At 43.1% G+C, this 12,850-nt stretch overlaps 1 protein-coding gene and 1 long non-coding RNA gene across 3 annotated transcripts in view; one reads left to right on the top strand and one right to left on the bottom strand.

The window, feature by feature from the left end:
* Nucleotides 1-12,325, top strand: part of LOC135049849 (uncharacterized) — a 40,722-nt gene extending 28,397 nt beyond the window's left edge. Inside the window, exon 3 of the long non-coding RNA XR_010241496.1 lies at nucleotides 12,222-12,325. This is a non-coding gene — a long non-coding RNA (uncharacterized LOC135049849). The remainder of the gene's footprint in view (nucleotides 1-12,221) is intronic.
* The window catches only part of GLRA2 (glycine receptor alpha 2), a 377,430-nt gene that overhangs the window by 262,165 nt on the left and 102,415 nt on the right, over nucleotides 1-12,850 (bottom strand). For both annotated transcript variants that reach the window (XM_063955778.1, XM_063955780.1), the window contains one exon: nucleotides 11,208-11,345. In XM_063955778.1, the coding sequence (XP_063811848.1) occupies nucleotides 11,208-11,345 (138 nt within the window). The remainder of the gene's footprint in view (nucleotides 1-11,207; nucleotides 11,346-12,850) is intronic.

Genomic DNA, 12,850 nt, shown 5'->3' with positions numbered 1-12,850 from the left:
TTCTCACTGAGCACATGTGACAGACTGACAGAGTCTGGAGACGCCACGGAGAACGATCTGCTGCCTGCAACATCCTCCAGCATGACCGGTTTGGCAGTGGGTCAGTAATGGTGTGGGGTTCCATTTCTTTGGGGGGCCGCACAGCCCTCCATGTGCTCGCCAGAGGTAGCCTGACTGCCATTAGGTACCGAGATGAAATCCTCAGACCCCTTGTGAGACCATATGCTGGTGTGGATGGCCCTGGGTTCCTCCGAATACAAGACAATGCTAGACCTCATGTGGCTGGAGTGTGTCAGCAGTTCCTGCAAGATGAAGGCATTGATGCTATGGACTGGCCCGTTCCCCAGACCTGAATCCAATTGAGCACATCTGGGACATCATGTCTCGCTCCATCCACCGACGCCACATTGCACCACAGACTGTCCAGGAGTTGGCAGATGCTTTAGTCCAGGTCTGGGAGGAGATCCCTCAGGAGACCATCTGCCACCTCATCAGGAGCATGCCCAGGCATTGTAGGGAGGACATACAGGCACGTGGAGGCCACACACACTACTGAGCCTCATTTTGACTTGTTTTAAGGACATTACATCAAAGTTGGATCAGCCTGTAGTGTGTTTTTCCACTTTAATTTTGAGTGTGACTCCAAATCCAGACCTCCATGGGTAAATAAATTTGATTTCCATTGATAATTTTTGTGTGATTTTGTTGTCAGCACATTCAACTATGTAAAGAACAAAGTATTTAATAAGAATATTTCATTCATTCAGATCTAGGATGTGTTGTTTAAGTGCTCCCTTTATTTTTTGAGCAGTATATATATATATATATATATATATAATATATTGATTGATGGAGAATATTTATTAGAGTGCAACCTATTTCACTATATAATATATATATATATATATATATATATATACAGTATATATATACTTTTGATGACATTGTAATTGACATTATAATTGTACTTGGATGGTTTGGAATATAGGGCCCGATTCATACCTGATCACAAAAGCAAAATCTTTCTCTAATGGGCAAAAGCATGTGGACTGTAGGTGGGGCAGATTTAACATGTGCAAAGAGAGTTAGATTTGGGTGGGTTATTTTGTTTCTGTGCAGGGTAAATACTGGCTGCTTTCTGTTAGGTGCCGCGGCGCCGCTCGGTCTGCTTCAGAGCGACGCTAACGGCCGCCGCACCTCCCTCACTGCCCGCCCGGCGCATAGCAACGCCAGGATGCCGTGCGTACTGTAGCCTCCGGGTCCCTGGCAACGGGGACGCCATTGGCGGACCGCGTTCCCCGTTGCCAGATGAAATTGATTAGTTGTTCGTGCAGCAGGGCAGCTGCACGGCAACTAGTAATTAGGGTCTGGGGGCTGGTCTTGCTGGCCCTCCTGTCATTGGCCAGCAGGGCCTTTTTATAGGAGCCAGCACACTGCAGCCTCGCTGGTGATAGCTTCCTGTATGCTGTTCCTGCCTTGTAACGTTTGTTTCTGGTCAGCTGTATCTGGTCGATCCTGTTCCCTGTGTTCCTGAGTCCTGGAGTTCTGAAGCCGGTCCTGGGAATCCTTCCAGTCCAAGTGAACCTGTTGCAGTCATCTGGGCTTCTCGCTTATTGGGGTTCTCTCCCGGTTTTATGAGTAGCGGCTTCTGCCACGTGTTGCGGCCTAGGCCGCTTAGTCCTTGCGTTTATTTTGTACTGGTGGTTTTGCGGAGGCTTCCGCTTTTCACTGTCCTCCCCGGTACACGATGGTGCCGTGTGGGGGTGTGGACAGTGGTATCTTTTGTCGTTCTTTTCCTTTGGCGGCGTGCCGCGCTTATATTTAGTTTTAGGGTTGTTAGTAGTCCCTAGCCTTCTGTTTGCTTTAGTTAGAGGTCCCCTTGTTATTATCCTGTCTCGGTTCACGCCTTGTCTCACTCTAAGACCTGGGGGCATCGTTGGTCGAACGACTGTGGCTGGAATGACCCGGCCCTGCGCAGTCAGTTTCGCCTCGGTTTGTCTGAAGTTATTAAAGACAGTCTCCTTCAGTACCCCGCTCCAGAGACTTTAGACAAACTCATGGAGCTTGCTATTAAAATTGATCGTCGTCTCCGGGAGCGGAGGGCTGAAAGAGGAGCTAGTTTCAGGCCTAGTCCATGTGTGTATACTTTCCCTGAGGACGTCGAGGAGCCCATGCAAATGGGTCTCTCCCGGCTGTCCCCAGAGGAAAGAACCAGAAGGCTAAATTCTGGTCTCTGCTTGTATTGTGGTGGCAAGGGACATTTTGCGCGTAATTTCCCGAATAAGCAGGGAAACGCTCTGACCAAGTGAATTGTGAGGGGGTTCAGTTGGGTCTGCAATTGATCTCCTCTAATAATTCCTTATTAGTTCCTGTAAAAATTTCCTTTGGTAGTCTCAGTTCGTTGGTGTCGGCCTTCGACAGTGGAGCTGCGGGAAATTTCATGGATCTTGGTTGGGCTCAGGCTTTGGGCGTTCCACAGTTACCTTTGGATAAACGTATCACCATGCACGGCTTGGATGGTGGTCCGCTTTCTAATGGGGTAATCACTCACCGCACACCTCCAGTACAACTGACAGTGGGGGCCCTACATTCAGAGAAAATCGAGTTTTACCTTACCCATTGTCCGGCAGTCCCCGTAGTTTTGGGTCACCCCTGGCTTGCCTTTCATAATCCCACCATAGATTGGCGGTCTGGGAGATTTCCCGATGGGGTCCCTTTTGTGTTAAGGAATGTATTTCCCATCCAGTCCGGGTTTCGGCTGTCACCCCAGAACTTATTCCTTTGGAATATCAGGACTTTGCCGATGTTTTCTCCAAGGGTAATGCGGATATTCTGCCTCCTCATCGGTCCTATGACTGCACCATTGACTTAGTTCCCGGTGCCTCTTTGCCTAAAGGGAGACTAGATGCCCTGTCTGGGCCGGAAACTACGGCAATGGATGAGTATGTACAGGAGAGCCTGAAGAAGGGCTTCATTAGGCCCTCGAAATCTCCATTGAGTGCAGGGTTCTTTTTTGTTGAGAAAAAAGATGGGTCGCTCAGACCATGTATTGATTATCGGGCTCTGAATAAGATTTCTGTTAAAAACACCTACCCCTTGCCACTGATTTCGGTACTATTTGATCAGCTCCGTACTGCCATTATCTTTTCCAAAATCGATCTTAGAGGGGCTTACAATCTCATCTGAATAAAATCTGGGGATGAGTGGAAGATGGCTTTCAGCACACAGTCGGGACAATATGAATTCCTGGTGATGCCGTTTGGGCTGTCTAATGCTCCTGCTGTATTTCAAGATCTCATTAACGACGTCCTTCGCAACTTTCTTGTAATGTTCGTAGTCGTTTATTTAGACGACATTTTGATTTACTCTGAGTCATTTGAACAACATATTACCCATGTGCGACTGGTCCTTCAGAGGTTACAGGAAAATCATTTGTACGCCAAACTGGAGAAAAGTGATTTCCACATCACAGAAGTGTCCTTCCTGGGGTATATTATTTCTCCAAAGGGGTTTTTCATGGAACCAAAAAAACTCCAGGCAATCCTAAATTGGGCACAACCCACGAACTTAAAAGCAATCCAGCGCTTTTTAGGGTTTGCAAATTATTATAGGCGTTTTATTCATACCTTCTCAGATTTGGTTGCTCCTATTGTGGCATTGACTAAAAAAGGAGCGGACCCTTCCAATTGGTCGCCTAAAGCCAAGTCTGCCTTCCTGGCCTTGAAACAGGCCTTTGTCTCAGCTCCAGTACTCAGACACCCTAACCCAGATCTCCCCTTTATTGTCGAGGTAGATGCCTGAGAGGTTGGAGTGGGGGCTATCCTTTCTCAGGAAGACCCAGAGTCTCGGGAATTACACCCATGTGCCTTCATGTCCACAAAAATTCTCCTCCGCAGAATCCAACTATGATGTTGGTAATTGAGAATTGTTGGCAGTTAAATGGGCTTTCGAGGAGTGGAGGCACTGGCTGGAAGGAGCAAGGCATACCATTACTGTGTTTACTGACCACAAGAACCTGCAGTATATTGAGTCAGCTAAACGGCTTAATGCTCGATAGGCACGTTGGGCACTGTTTTTTACTCGTTTCAGGTTTATCATCACCTTCAGGCCCAGTTCCAAGAATACAAAAGCCGATGCCCTGTCACGTTGTTTTCTTCCGGTTCACAATAACCACCCGGCTACTACCCCCATAGTCCCATCGTCTGTCATCCGGGCTGGCCTCACACAAGATTTATTTACACAGCTACTCCAGCTTCAGCAGCAGGCTCCCAATGTCACTCCTGCAGATCGTCTCTTCGTCCCTGAATTTCTGAGAGGCACTGTTCTAGCTGAGTTTCATGATAATAAGGTTTCTGGTCATCCGGGTATCACTAAGACCTTGGAGTTAATCTCTCGCTCAGTGTGGTGGCCTAATCTTTCTAAAGATGTAAGGGAATTTGTCCGTTCCTGTCAGGTTTGTGCTCAGTACAAGGTATCTCGATCGTTGCCGGTCGGGCAACTCATGCCTCTAGCCGTTCCTCTCAGGCCATGGTCACATATATCCATGGATTTCGTGGTGGACCTTCCTCTTTCAGCTGGGTTCCGAGTCATTTGGGTGGTAGTAGACCGTTTTAGTAAGATGGCCCACTTCATTGCTCTTCCCCGATTACCCTCCGCTCAAGAGTTGGCAGTTTTGTTTCTCCGCCATGTTTTCAGGCTCCATGGTTTACCCATGGATATTGTCTCTGATCGGGGACCACAATTCATTGCCCGTTTCTGGAAACGTTTTTGTGCCTCATTAAATATGAAACTCTCTTTAACATCTGGGTACCATCCACAGTCTAACGGACAAACTGAACGTGTTAATCAGTCGTTAAAACCGTATTTACGGCTATATTCGGCCAAACTTCAGAATGATTGGTCTGAATTTCTTCCTTTGGCCGAGTTTGCCTATAATAACTCTTGTCATTCTTCCACCAAGGAGTCCCCATTCTTTTCGGTCTTGGGCTTTCATCCTAGAGCCAATTCTTTTTACCCTCATTTTCCAGTCTCTTCGTTGACCTTGACTTCCCGTCTCAGAATGATTTGGAAAAAGGTGCACCTTGCCCTTAAGAAGGCTGCCTTCTGAGAAAAAAAAATTTCTGATAGGTTCCGACGCCCATGCACTTTTAAGGTGGGAGATAAGGTGTGGTTGTCAACCTGCAACATCAAGCTCCGACAACCCTCAGCTAGATTGGGACCCAAATTTATTGACCGTTCCTTATCGTTAAGAAGGTCAATCCAGTTGCTTTTCGGCTACGCTTGCCTAAATCACTCAAAATTGACAATACTTTTCACTGTTCCCTTCTGAAGCAATATATTTCTTCCAAGATATTCCCTCGGAAGACTTCCCAGAGTAGGTGGAGAAGGTTTTAGATTCCAAAGTTTCTCAGGGCCGGCTTTATTTTTTGGTTCACTGGAAAGGCTATGGCCCGGAAGAAAGATCTTGGGTCCTGGATAACAATTTACATGCCCCTAAACTTAAGAGATTATTCTTTCAGGAATTTCCTCAGAAACCCGGCTTTAGGGGTTCTTTAACCTCTCCTCAAGGGGGGGCTACTGTTAGGTGCCGCAGTCCGCGGCGCCGCTGGGTCTGCTTACGAGCGACGCTCACGGCCGCTGCACCTCCCTCCCTGCCCGCCCGGCGCCTATCAACGCCAGGACGCCGTGCGTACTGTAGCCGCCAGGTCCCTGGCAATGCTAGGACATCGGGCGTTCACAGCTGCTGGGTCCATGGCAACGGGGACGCCATTGGCGGACCGCATTCCCCGTTGCCAGATGAAATTGAAAAGTTGTTCGTGCAGCAGGGCAGCTGCATGGCAACTAGTAATTAGGGTCTGGGGGCTGGTCTTGCTGGCCCTCCTGTCATTGGCCAGCAGGGCCTTTTTATGGGAGCCAGCACACTGCAGCCTCGCCGGTGATAGCTTGCTATATGCTGTTCCTGCCTTGCAACGTTTGTTTCTGGTCAGCTGTATCTGGTCGATCCTGTTCCCTGTGTTCCTGAGTCCTGGAGTTCTGAAGCCGGTCCTGGGAATTCTTCCAGTCCAAGTGAACCTGTTGCAGTCATCTGGGCATCTCGCTTATTGGGGTTCTCTCCCGGTTTCGTGAGTAGCGGCTTCTGCCGTGTGTTGCGGCCTAGGCCGCTTAGTCCTTGCGTTTATTTTGTACTGGTGGTTTTGCAGAGGTTTCCGCTTTTCACTGTCCTCCCCGGTACACGACGGTGCCGTGTGGGGGTGTGGACAGTGGTATCTTTTGTCGTTCTCTTCCTTTGGCGGCGTGCCGCACTTATATTTAGTTTTAGGGTTGTTAGTAGCCCCTAGCCTTCTGTTTGCTTTAGTTAGAGGTCCCCTTGTTATTATCCTGTCTCGGTTCACGCCTTGTCTCACTCTAAGACCTGGGGGCATCGGAGTTGGGAAGACCTAATCCGCCCTTCAAACGCGGCTGCCGTGGGCCCAAGAAACCATAGTCACTCAGGCGTGAACTGACCACACGGGTGAGACAATGGAGGTAGGGTGCTAAGGGCTATTTCCGTACCACACCTTATTTCAGCGTCACGTCCTGGTGCTCTGGACTCACTACGCAACATCTCTCTAGTTCTGAGCACCAGGAACGTAACACTTTATTTTTACACTGCAAATTAGATTTCAGTTTGAACACACCCCACCAAAATCTAACTCTTTCTGCACATGTTATATCTGCCTTCCATGTAGTGCACATGGTTTTGCCCATTAGACAAAACTTTTGCTGTTGCGATCAGGTCTGAATTAGGCCCATAATGCAACATATAAATGTGCATCTGACATCTGTTTTTGGACGTTTAAATGCCCACTTAACAAACTGCTACTAGGATATATAAATATTTATTGAACTGTACTTTACACTACAGAGAGTTAACAGAAGTGTGTTAATATGGCTATACATTTTAATTATGTTAGATGTCACTTTGTAGTTACTGGTCAAGAATAAAGGAGCTATTGCTGTTATATAAAAAAAAAGCAAATCCGGTAGATTCACTTTGAATATAAAGTAGCATCGAGTTTCCCCTTGCCATAGTGTAAAGAGTCTAATAACTAGGTTCTCTGACTAAAAAATAGGAAGGAACAAGAAAAAAGAAAGAAAAAAAAAGAAGATTTTGGCACTTGTAATAAAGGCTCTTGTCATGTAATATTAAGCTGGTATCAGTGCCTCTCTTTATTTAAGCACTTTCACTTGGTCTTGTTACTCTTGTACCTGAATAAAAGTAGGATACCAGGTCTTGCCATTGAAATTGTAAAAATGTTGCATACAGTATGCTATTCTTGATTTCCTATCCCTGTTTCAGCACCATGGACAGGTAAGGAAAATGTACATTAATGCAACTACAGAGAGTTCTGTAATAAGCACAGGCTTACAAAAGAGCAATGCATCATATTCTTTTACCTGTTTCCCCGTACTTTTACATAAAAAAAACACTGTGTAATTTACACCTGACAGTGCAAGCTAAGGACCTATTTCAGATGTGGCTGGTGTAAGCATCGCTGCTGCTTCCAAGGAAACAGCAGCAATGCTCTCATATGGTAATGCGCAGGAGGTGTGTGGTATAAGTAGACACCTCCTGCATGCATTAGGGATCTATGCTGCATCCTAGGATGCAACACCAGATAACCTGCGACACCATTGGCCAACTGCATGACCCATGGGATCATGCCAGATTGCCACCGCAGCTTCGACCAAGAGGCCACGAAATCTCTGACTTCCGATGGAGATCCTGGTCTCAGAACTCCTCCAAAACAGAGGTGACATGCCTCCGTTTTTGGAACACAGAGCCCATCGTTGCCCCCTCCCTGCCCTCAAATGTCTGCAGCAGGCTTTATATTGTGGGGCTAGTTTATTAACAAGAAAAAAGGGCTAAAAAGAGTGTATTTACTGCAATGTTGGAGTCTTGGTATGTGAAAGGGCACACATCTGCAAAAATGTTTACATTCTGCACCAGTTCTGAGATGGAGATTGAAGCTACAGTTTTGTTATACTTTAAATATGAAACTTTTGTACTTTTCAGTCGCACTGCAGTGGAGAATCACATTTTTGCATACACCTTCAGCAAAAGAAAAACACATTTTCCAACACAAAAATGTCAAGGATTGAAAAATCTGAACTATGTCTCTAGTAAATAAAATTGAATGAATATATATATATATATATATGTACATAATATATACTAAAATACTGCTAATATCTTGTCAAGCAATACATTTATTCACTTTTAAAAAAATATCTGAATTGAGAATTAAACAGTACTTTGAACAAACAATTAAAGAATTCATGGAAAATAACACCTGAAGATTACATGTAACAGTAGTAGATTGAAAAAACAATATACTCTAAAACAGGGCTGGCCAAACCGGTCCTCGAGATCTACCAACAGTTCATGTTTTCCAGGCCTCCTGGAGATATGTAGAATTGTCAGTTAGGAATGAATGCAGCACATCTTAATTAGTAATGACTACACCTGTGCACCAGCTAGGTGGTCTGGAAAATGTGAACTGTTGCTAGATCTCGAGGACTGGTTTGGCCAGCCCTGCTCTAAAACAATTAAACTACAGTAACTCTAGAGTAGATAACTTAAGAACGTACATATCCTAATAAACAAACATAAAGGACATGATTTTTCAGGTGGTGGTTTTGCAATTTGCTGAGGGTATGTTGCAAATTAATCTAGGGTTCATCTCAAAACCACTAATATTGTTAATGTTACAGTATGTTAATGGCACACTACAGGTCTCACCAAGCAAAGCCTTGCCTAATTTTATTGTCAGTCAGGTCATGCTGGCACTTGAAGAACTATAAGTGCCATCATGTCTGGCATCCAAGGCCTATTGTGACATGCAGTGCACCTGTAAACAAAAAAAAAAAAAGTAAATAATAATAATAATAATAATAAAAAAGGGCACACACAAAGAATGTTGTAGTAAATAAATAAAAACACATACCCTAGACATGCCTCTTTATCTATGTATTACTATAATACCTCTTTAAAATGGTTTTGAGCTGAAAATACTGGAGATTTTGCAAACCTCCCATTTAGTAAAATTACCCCAATGTCTCTTTAAATGCAATGTAAGGAAAGGGTTCAGCTGCTCAAAGTAATAGCTCTAAAAATAAAAGTTTCAAGAGGCAGAGATAGTTTAGCAGCATATACTTGCAGAGATATAATCTCTTAGGAGTTTCCTTTTTCTTGGAAAAAGAAAAAAAACCCTTTCCTTTTAAGTATCTGTCTGCTGTGAAGCCAAGAGTCAAAGGTCTTATAGGAATTATAACATTGTTCCAATCAGTGGAGTAACCATCAGGATCTAACGTGAGTCATCATAAGGGTATGAATTATTCAGACATAATATTACTTTCATGACAAATCAAATCAAATCCATACTTGATAAACTGAGCAGCAGTTTATGTGAAAAATACAAAACACAATTTATTAAGATAATATAAGGAACATTCATGTAATTGGCTAATACAAACCAAATGTTTATTTACATATATCCACTGTAAATTCTGGCATGGAGATCACTACCATTTATTAAATTACTTATTAAACTTTTAGGAAAGAGAAACCAATGTCTGTTGTATTGTCAGACATGCTATGTAATTTACCTAATATGATGTGACCCCCATACACTGACGGTATGGGGGTAAAATGAAGACAACTAAAAATAAACAACATACAGTACAACATATTTAAAATATTCAGCACATAGTAGAAACTTCCCAGAATTGTTTACAGCAGTGTTTCCTAACTCCATTCATCAGAGCACCCTAACACTGCATGTTTTCCAGATCTCCTCAAAATATAATTAGTGCTACCTGTTGATCTCCTCAACTGCATTTCTCAGTAATGAATACATCATGGTGTATGAAAAACAAGCACTGTCAGAGTTCCCTCAGGACTGAACTTGGGAAACACTATCTTACAGTGTCATTAGGTCTGTATGCAGTCACAGTACACTGCTACCCATAGAGCTTACACCTCTGTCATTTATGGCATCTAAGATGATTCCCACCAATAGTTTTCCAATACACCATACATAGGGAATAATTATATCAATTACAGACAAGTTTACAAATTTACTAGCACACATAATTAAACCCTCAAGTTTCCTAATTAAGAAGAGTAGACAATTAAGAGATCCCTGCTTGTGATAGCTTACACTGTAGATTGGTAATGTAGGTACACACATAGAAGGAGATGGGAGAAAAGTTAGGGAATGCAGTGTCTAGAGAGTTACTGTGCGGGGTGGCACTAGACTTGAATGAAGAAATTAGTAATTCGAGCTCATAATTGGGCAAGAGAGGGTATTTAGGAACTGGAAGCAGCATAGGAGAAATATTGAAACACAGAACTAGAAAGAGGTGATATGGGAGGAGGTAAGGTGGCAGAGTGAAGTTGTAAGGAGGGAATATGTGTGGAATTGAGACTAGACATGTAGGGGGGAGAACAATTGTATCTATGTGACAAGCTGTTTTTTCATTCACCAACAACTTGCAGTATACCTGTTCCCTATAAATTATAGAGGAAAGGGGGAGGCTTGGACTGCGTACTCTAATATTAAACATATCATGTCATTATTATGTTGAAAATTAGGGTGTGCAGTCCAAGTCCCCTGCATTTCCCTCTGTCCCTCTATATTTGTGTATATATTGTACACTTGAAGGTTGAGATTGCTCCTTGCTTGGTATTAGCCCCTCTCCCATCTGCTTTTAGGAGATTTTAATCAGCTGTCTTTATATTATGGGCGACTATTATAGGTAAGTCCTGGATACATTGCTACAATGTGTTAGGGATGTTAGTGACCCATGTGATGGGGTTCACCTTGACATGGTGGATGAGCACGCAGTTTTAATCAAACATGTACAGTACAAACTCGAAGAACCTCACTTATACTCTATGTTAATTGTAGAGTTTATCAAAATTATATGACTCTTAGGTTAGGCCATTGCATCCTAGAAAATGATAGACAGAATCTGATTGGTTGCTATGGGCAACATCATCACTTTTCATTTTTAGAACATTTAGTAAATTTACCCCTTAGTGGTGCTTAAAGTGTGCACCTGGATTTTCCTTTTTCCTTTACATCAAAGCTACAGTGTGTTTCATGATTTAAAATAATAAAAATGTCAGAAGGGTGTAGGTAACTGTTGGAAATGTCTTTTACCTGTGTTGTAGTGCTTTGTACAGTAGCCAAGCTCATTCTCCTCTTTCAGTATAAACTGTGGCAATGTTAGACCATCAGCAACTTGCACTGGGCTATTACTCAGCCATTCAAATATAAGGTCATTCATTGTATATCCAACTAGGGTAAACAAAACACAGTTGATTACACTATAAATTGAAATCACATCAGTTTTTCACAGAAAAGAAAAAGAAGCATTTTACCCTCATATAAAGTAGCAATAACCTCTTACAATTTACAGCCAGTTCTAAATATGCCGCTTCATTTTAAACAATATCAGAATGCTTAATGTTATATAATGATGCTTATACAATACTGAGCTTAAAATGAACAAAACAAAAATATACATTTTGTTTCTAGATTTCTTTGGGTGAAAAAGATCAGTTAATTGGTAGGATTGAAAGACATTTATACATGTATGTATTCATTTTTGTTATACATGTTAAATCCTATCTGTGGCTATACAGAATAGAGGCAGCCACATTGTGAACTGCAGACTAATGATTCACTAGCACCTGGTGACTCCTGGCTCCTTGATGTCACAGATGTCACAGTTTTCATAGGGAATTGATAGGTAGCAAGCCCCATGATATTTGCTTCTGTTATACAGGGTAACCATATAGTACTATATTTAAACTTTCCCAAATCAGAGTCATCTGTAGCTTGATTTAACAATGAGATTGTCACCAAATTTGCACTGGGCTATTAATTAGGACATGGCGAGCAGCATTCTGTAGAAAATGTTTACTTTTTTTAGTGCAAAAAGTCACCTACAGGGGAATATGGAGTTGTACAATGATAAAACATTGAGAAAAAATAAACAGATTTTTAATTTTGTTCTTTGCCAGACCGTGTTTGTTGTGCTACCCAACCCTACTGTTCATGAACACAAAGCTCTATGGTCCAGACTACTACATTACACATGTACTGTAATTGAAATAGGTAAATGTATTCTACTATTATTTCAAAAGGTCCTTTATTTTTTTCTGCTTGCAGATATACATTTGGGAAAAAGTTTAAGATGAAGAAAAGAGGGGCAACCTACCACTCCTGCAATTTTTCCTAGACCTATGTGACCAAATAAAAAAATGTGCTCCTTTTATAGCTCTTTCTTTTTCTATATATTGCAGTGAAATCCACTCTACGACTGCTCATAAAAGAATAGAAGGACTGAGTACTGATAAATTGGCTATGTGTAGTGCTGGTAGAAACCTCCTGAAGCTCCCATTGCTGACATAGGCCTTCATTCCGAGTTGTTCGCTTGCTAGCTGCTTTTAGCAGCAGTGCAAACGCTAAGCTGCTGCCCTCTGGGAGTGTATCTTAGCTTAGCAGAAGTGCGAACGAAAGGATCGCAGCGCGGCTACAAAAAAAAAGATTATGTAGTTTCTGAGCAGTGCCAGAACTACTCCTACCTAGCGATCACTTCAGACTATTTAGTTCCTGTTTTGACGTCATGAAAATGCCCTGCGTTCGGCTAGCCACGCCTGCGTTTCCCCTGGCACGCCTGCGTTTGGATCTGACATGCCTGCATTTTTCCACACACTCCCCGAAAATGGTCAGTTACCCCCCAGAAACGCCTACTTCATGTCAATCACTCTGCGGCGAGCAGTGCGACTGAAAAGCGT

The sequence above is a fragment of the Pseudophryne corroboree genome, chromosome 2, assembly GCF_028390025.1.
Source record: "Pseudophryne corroboree isolate aPseCor3 chromosome 2, aPseCor3.hap2, whole genome shotgun sequence".
NCBI classification, from domain to species: Eukaryota; Metazoa; Chordata; class Amphibia; order Anura; family Myobatrachidae; genus Pseudophryne; species Pseudophryne corroboree.
The sequence above is the reverse complement of the archived record's forward strand: the minus strand, read 5'-3'. Positions and strand labels throughout refer to the sequence as shown.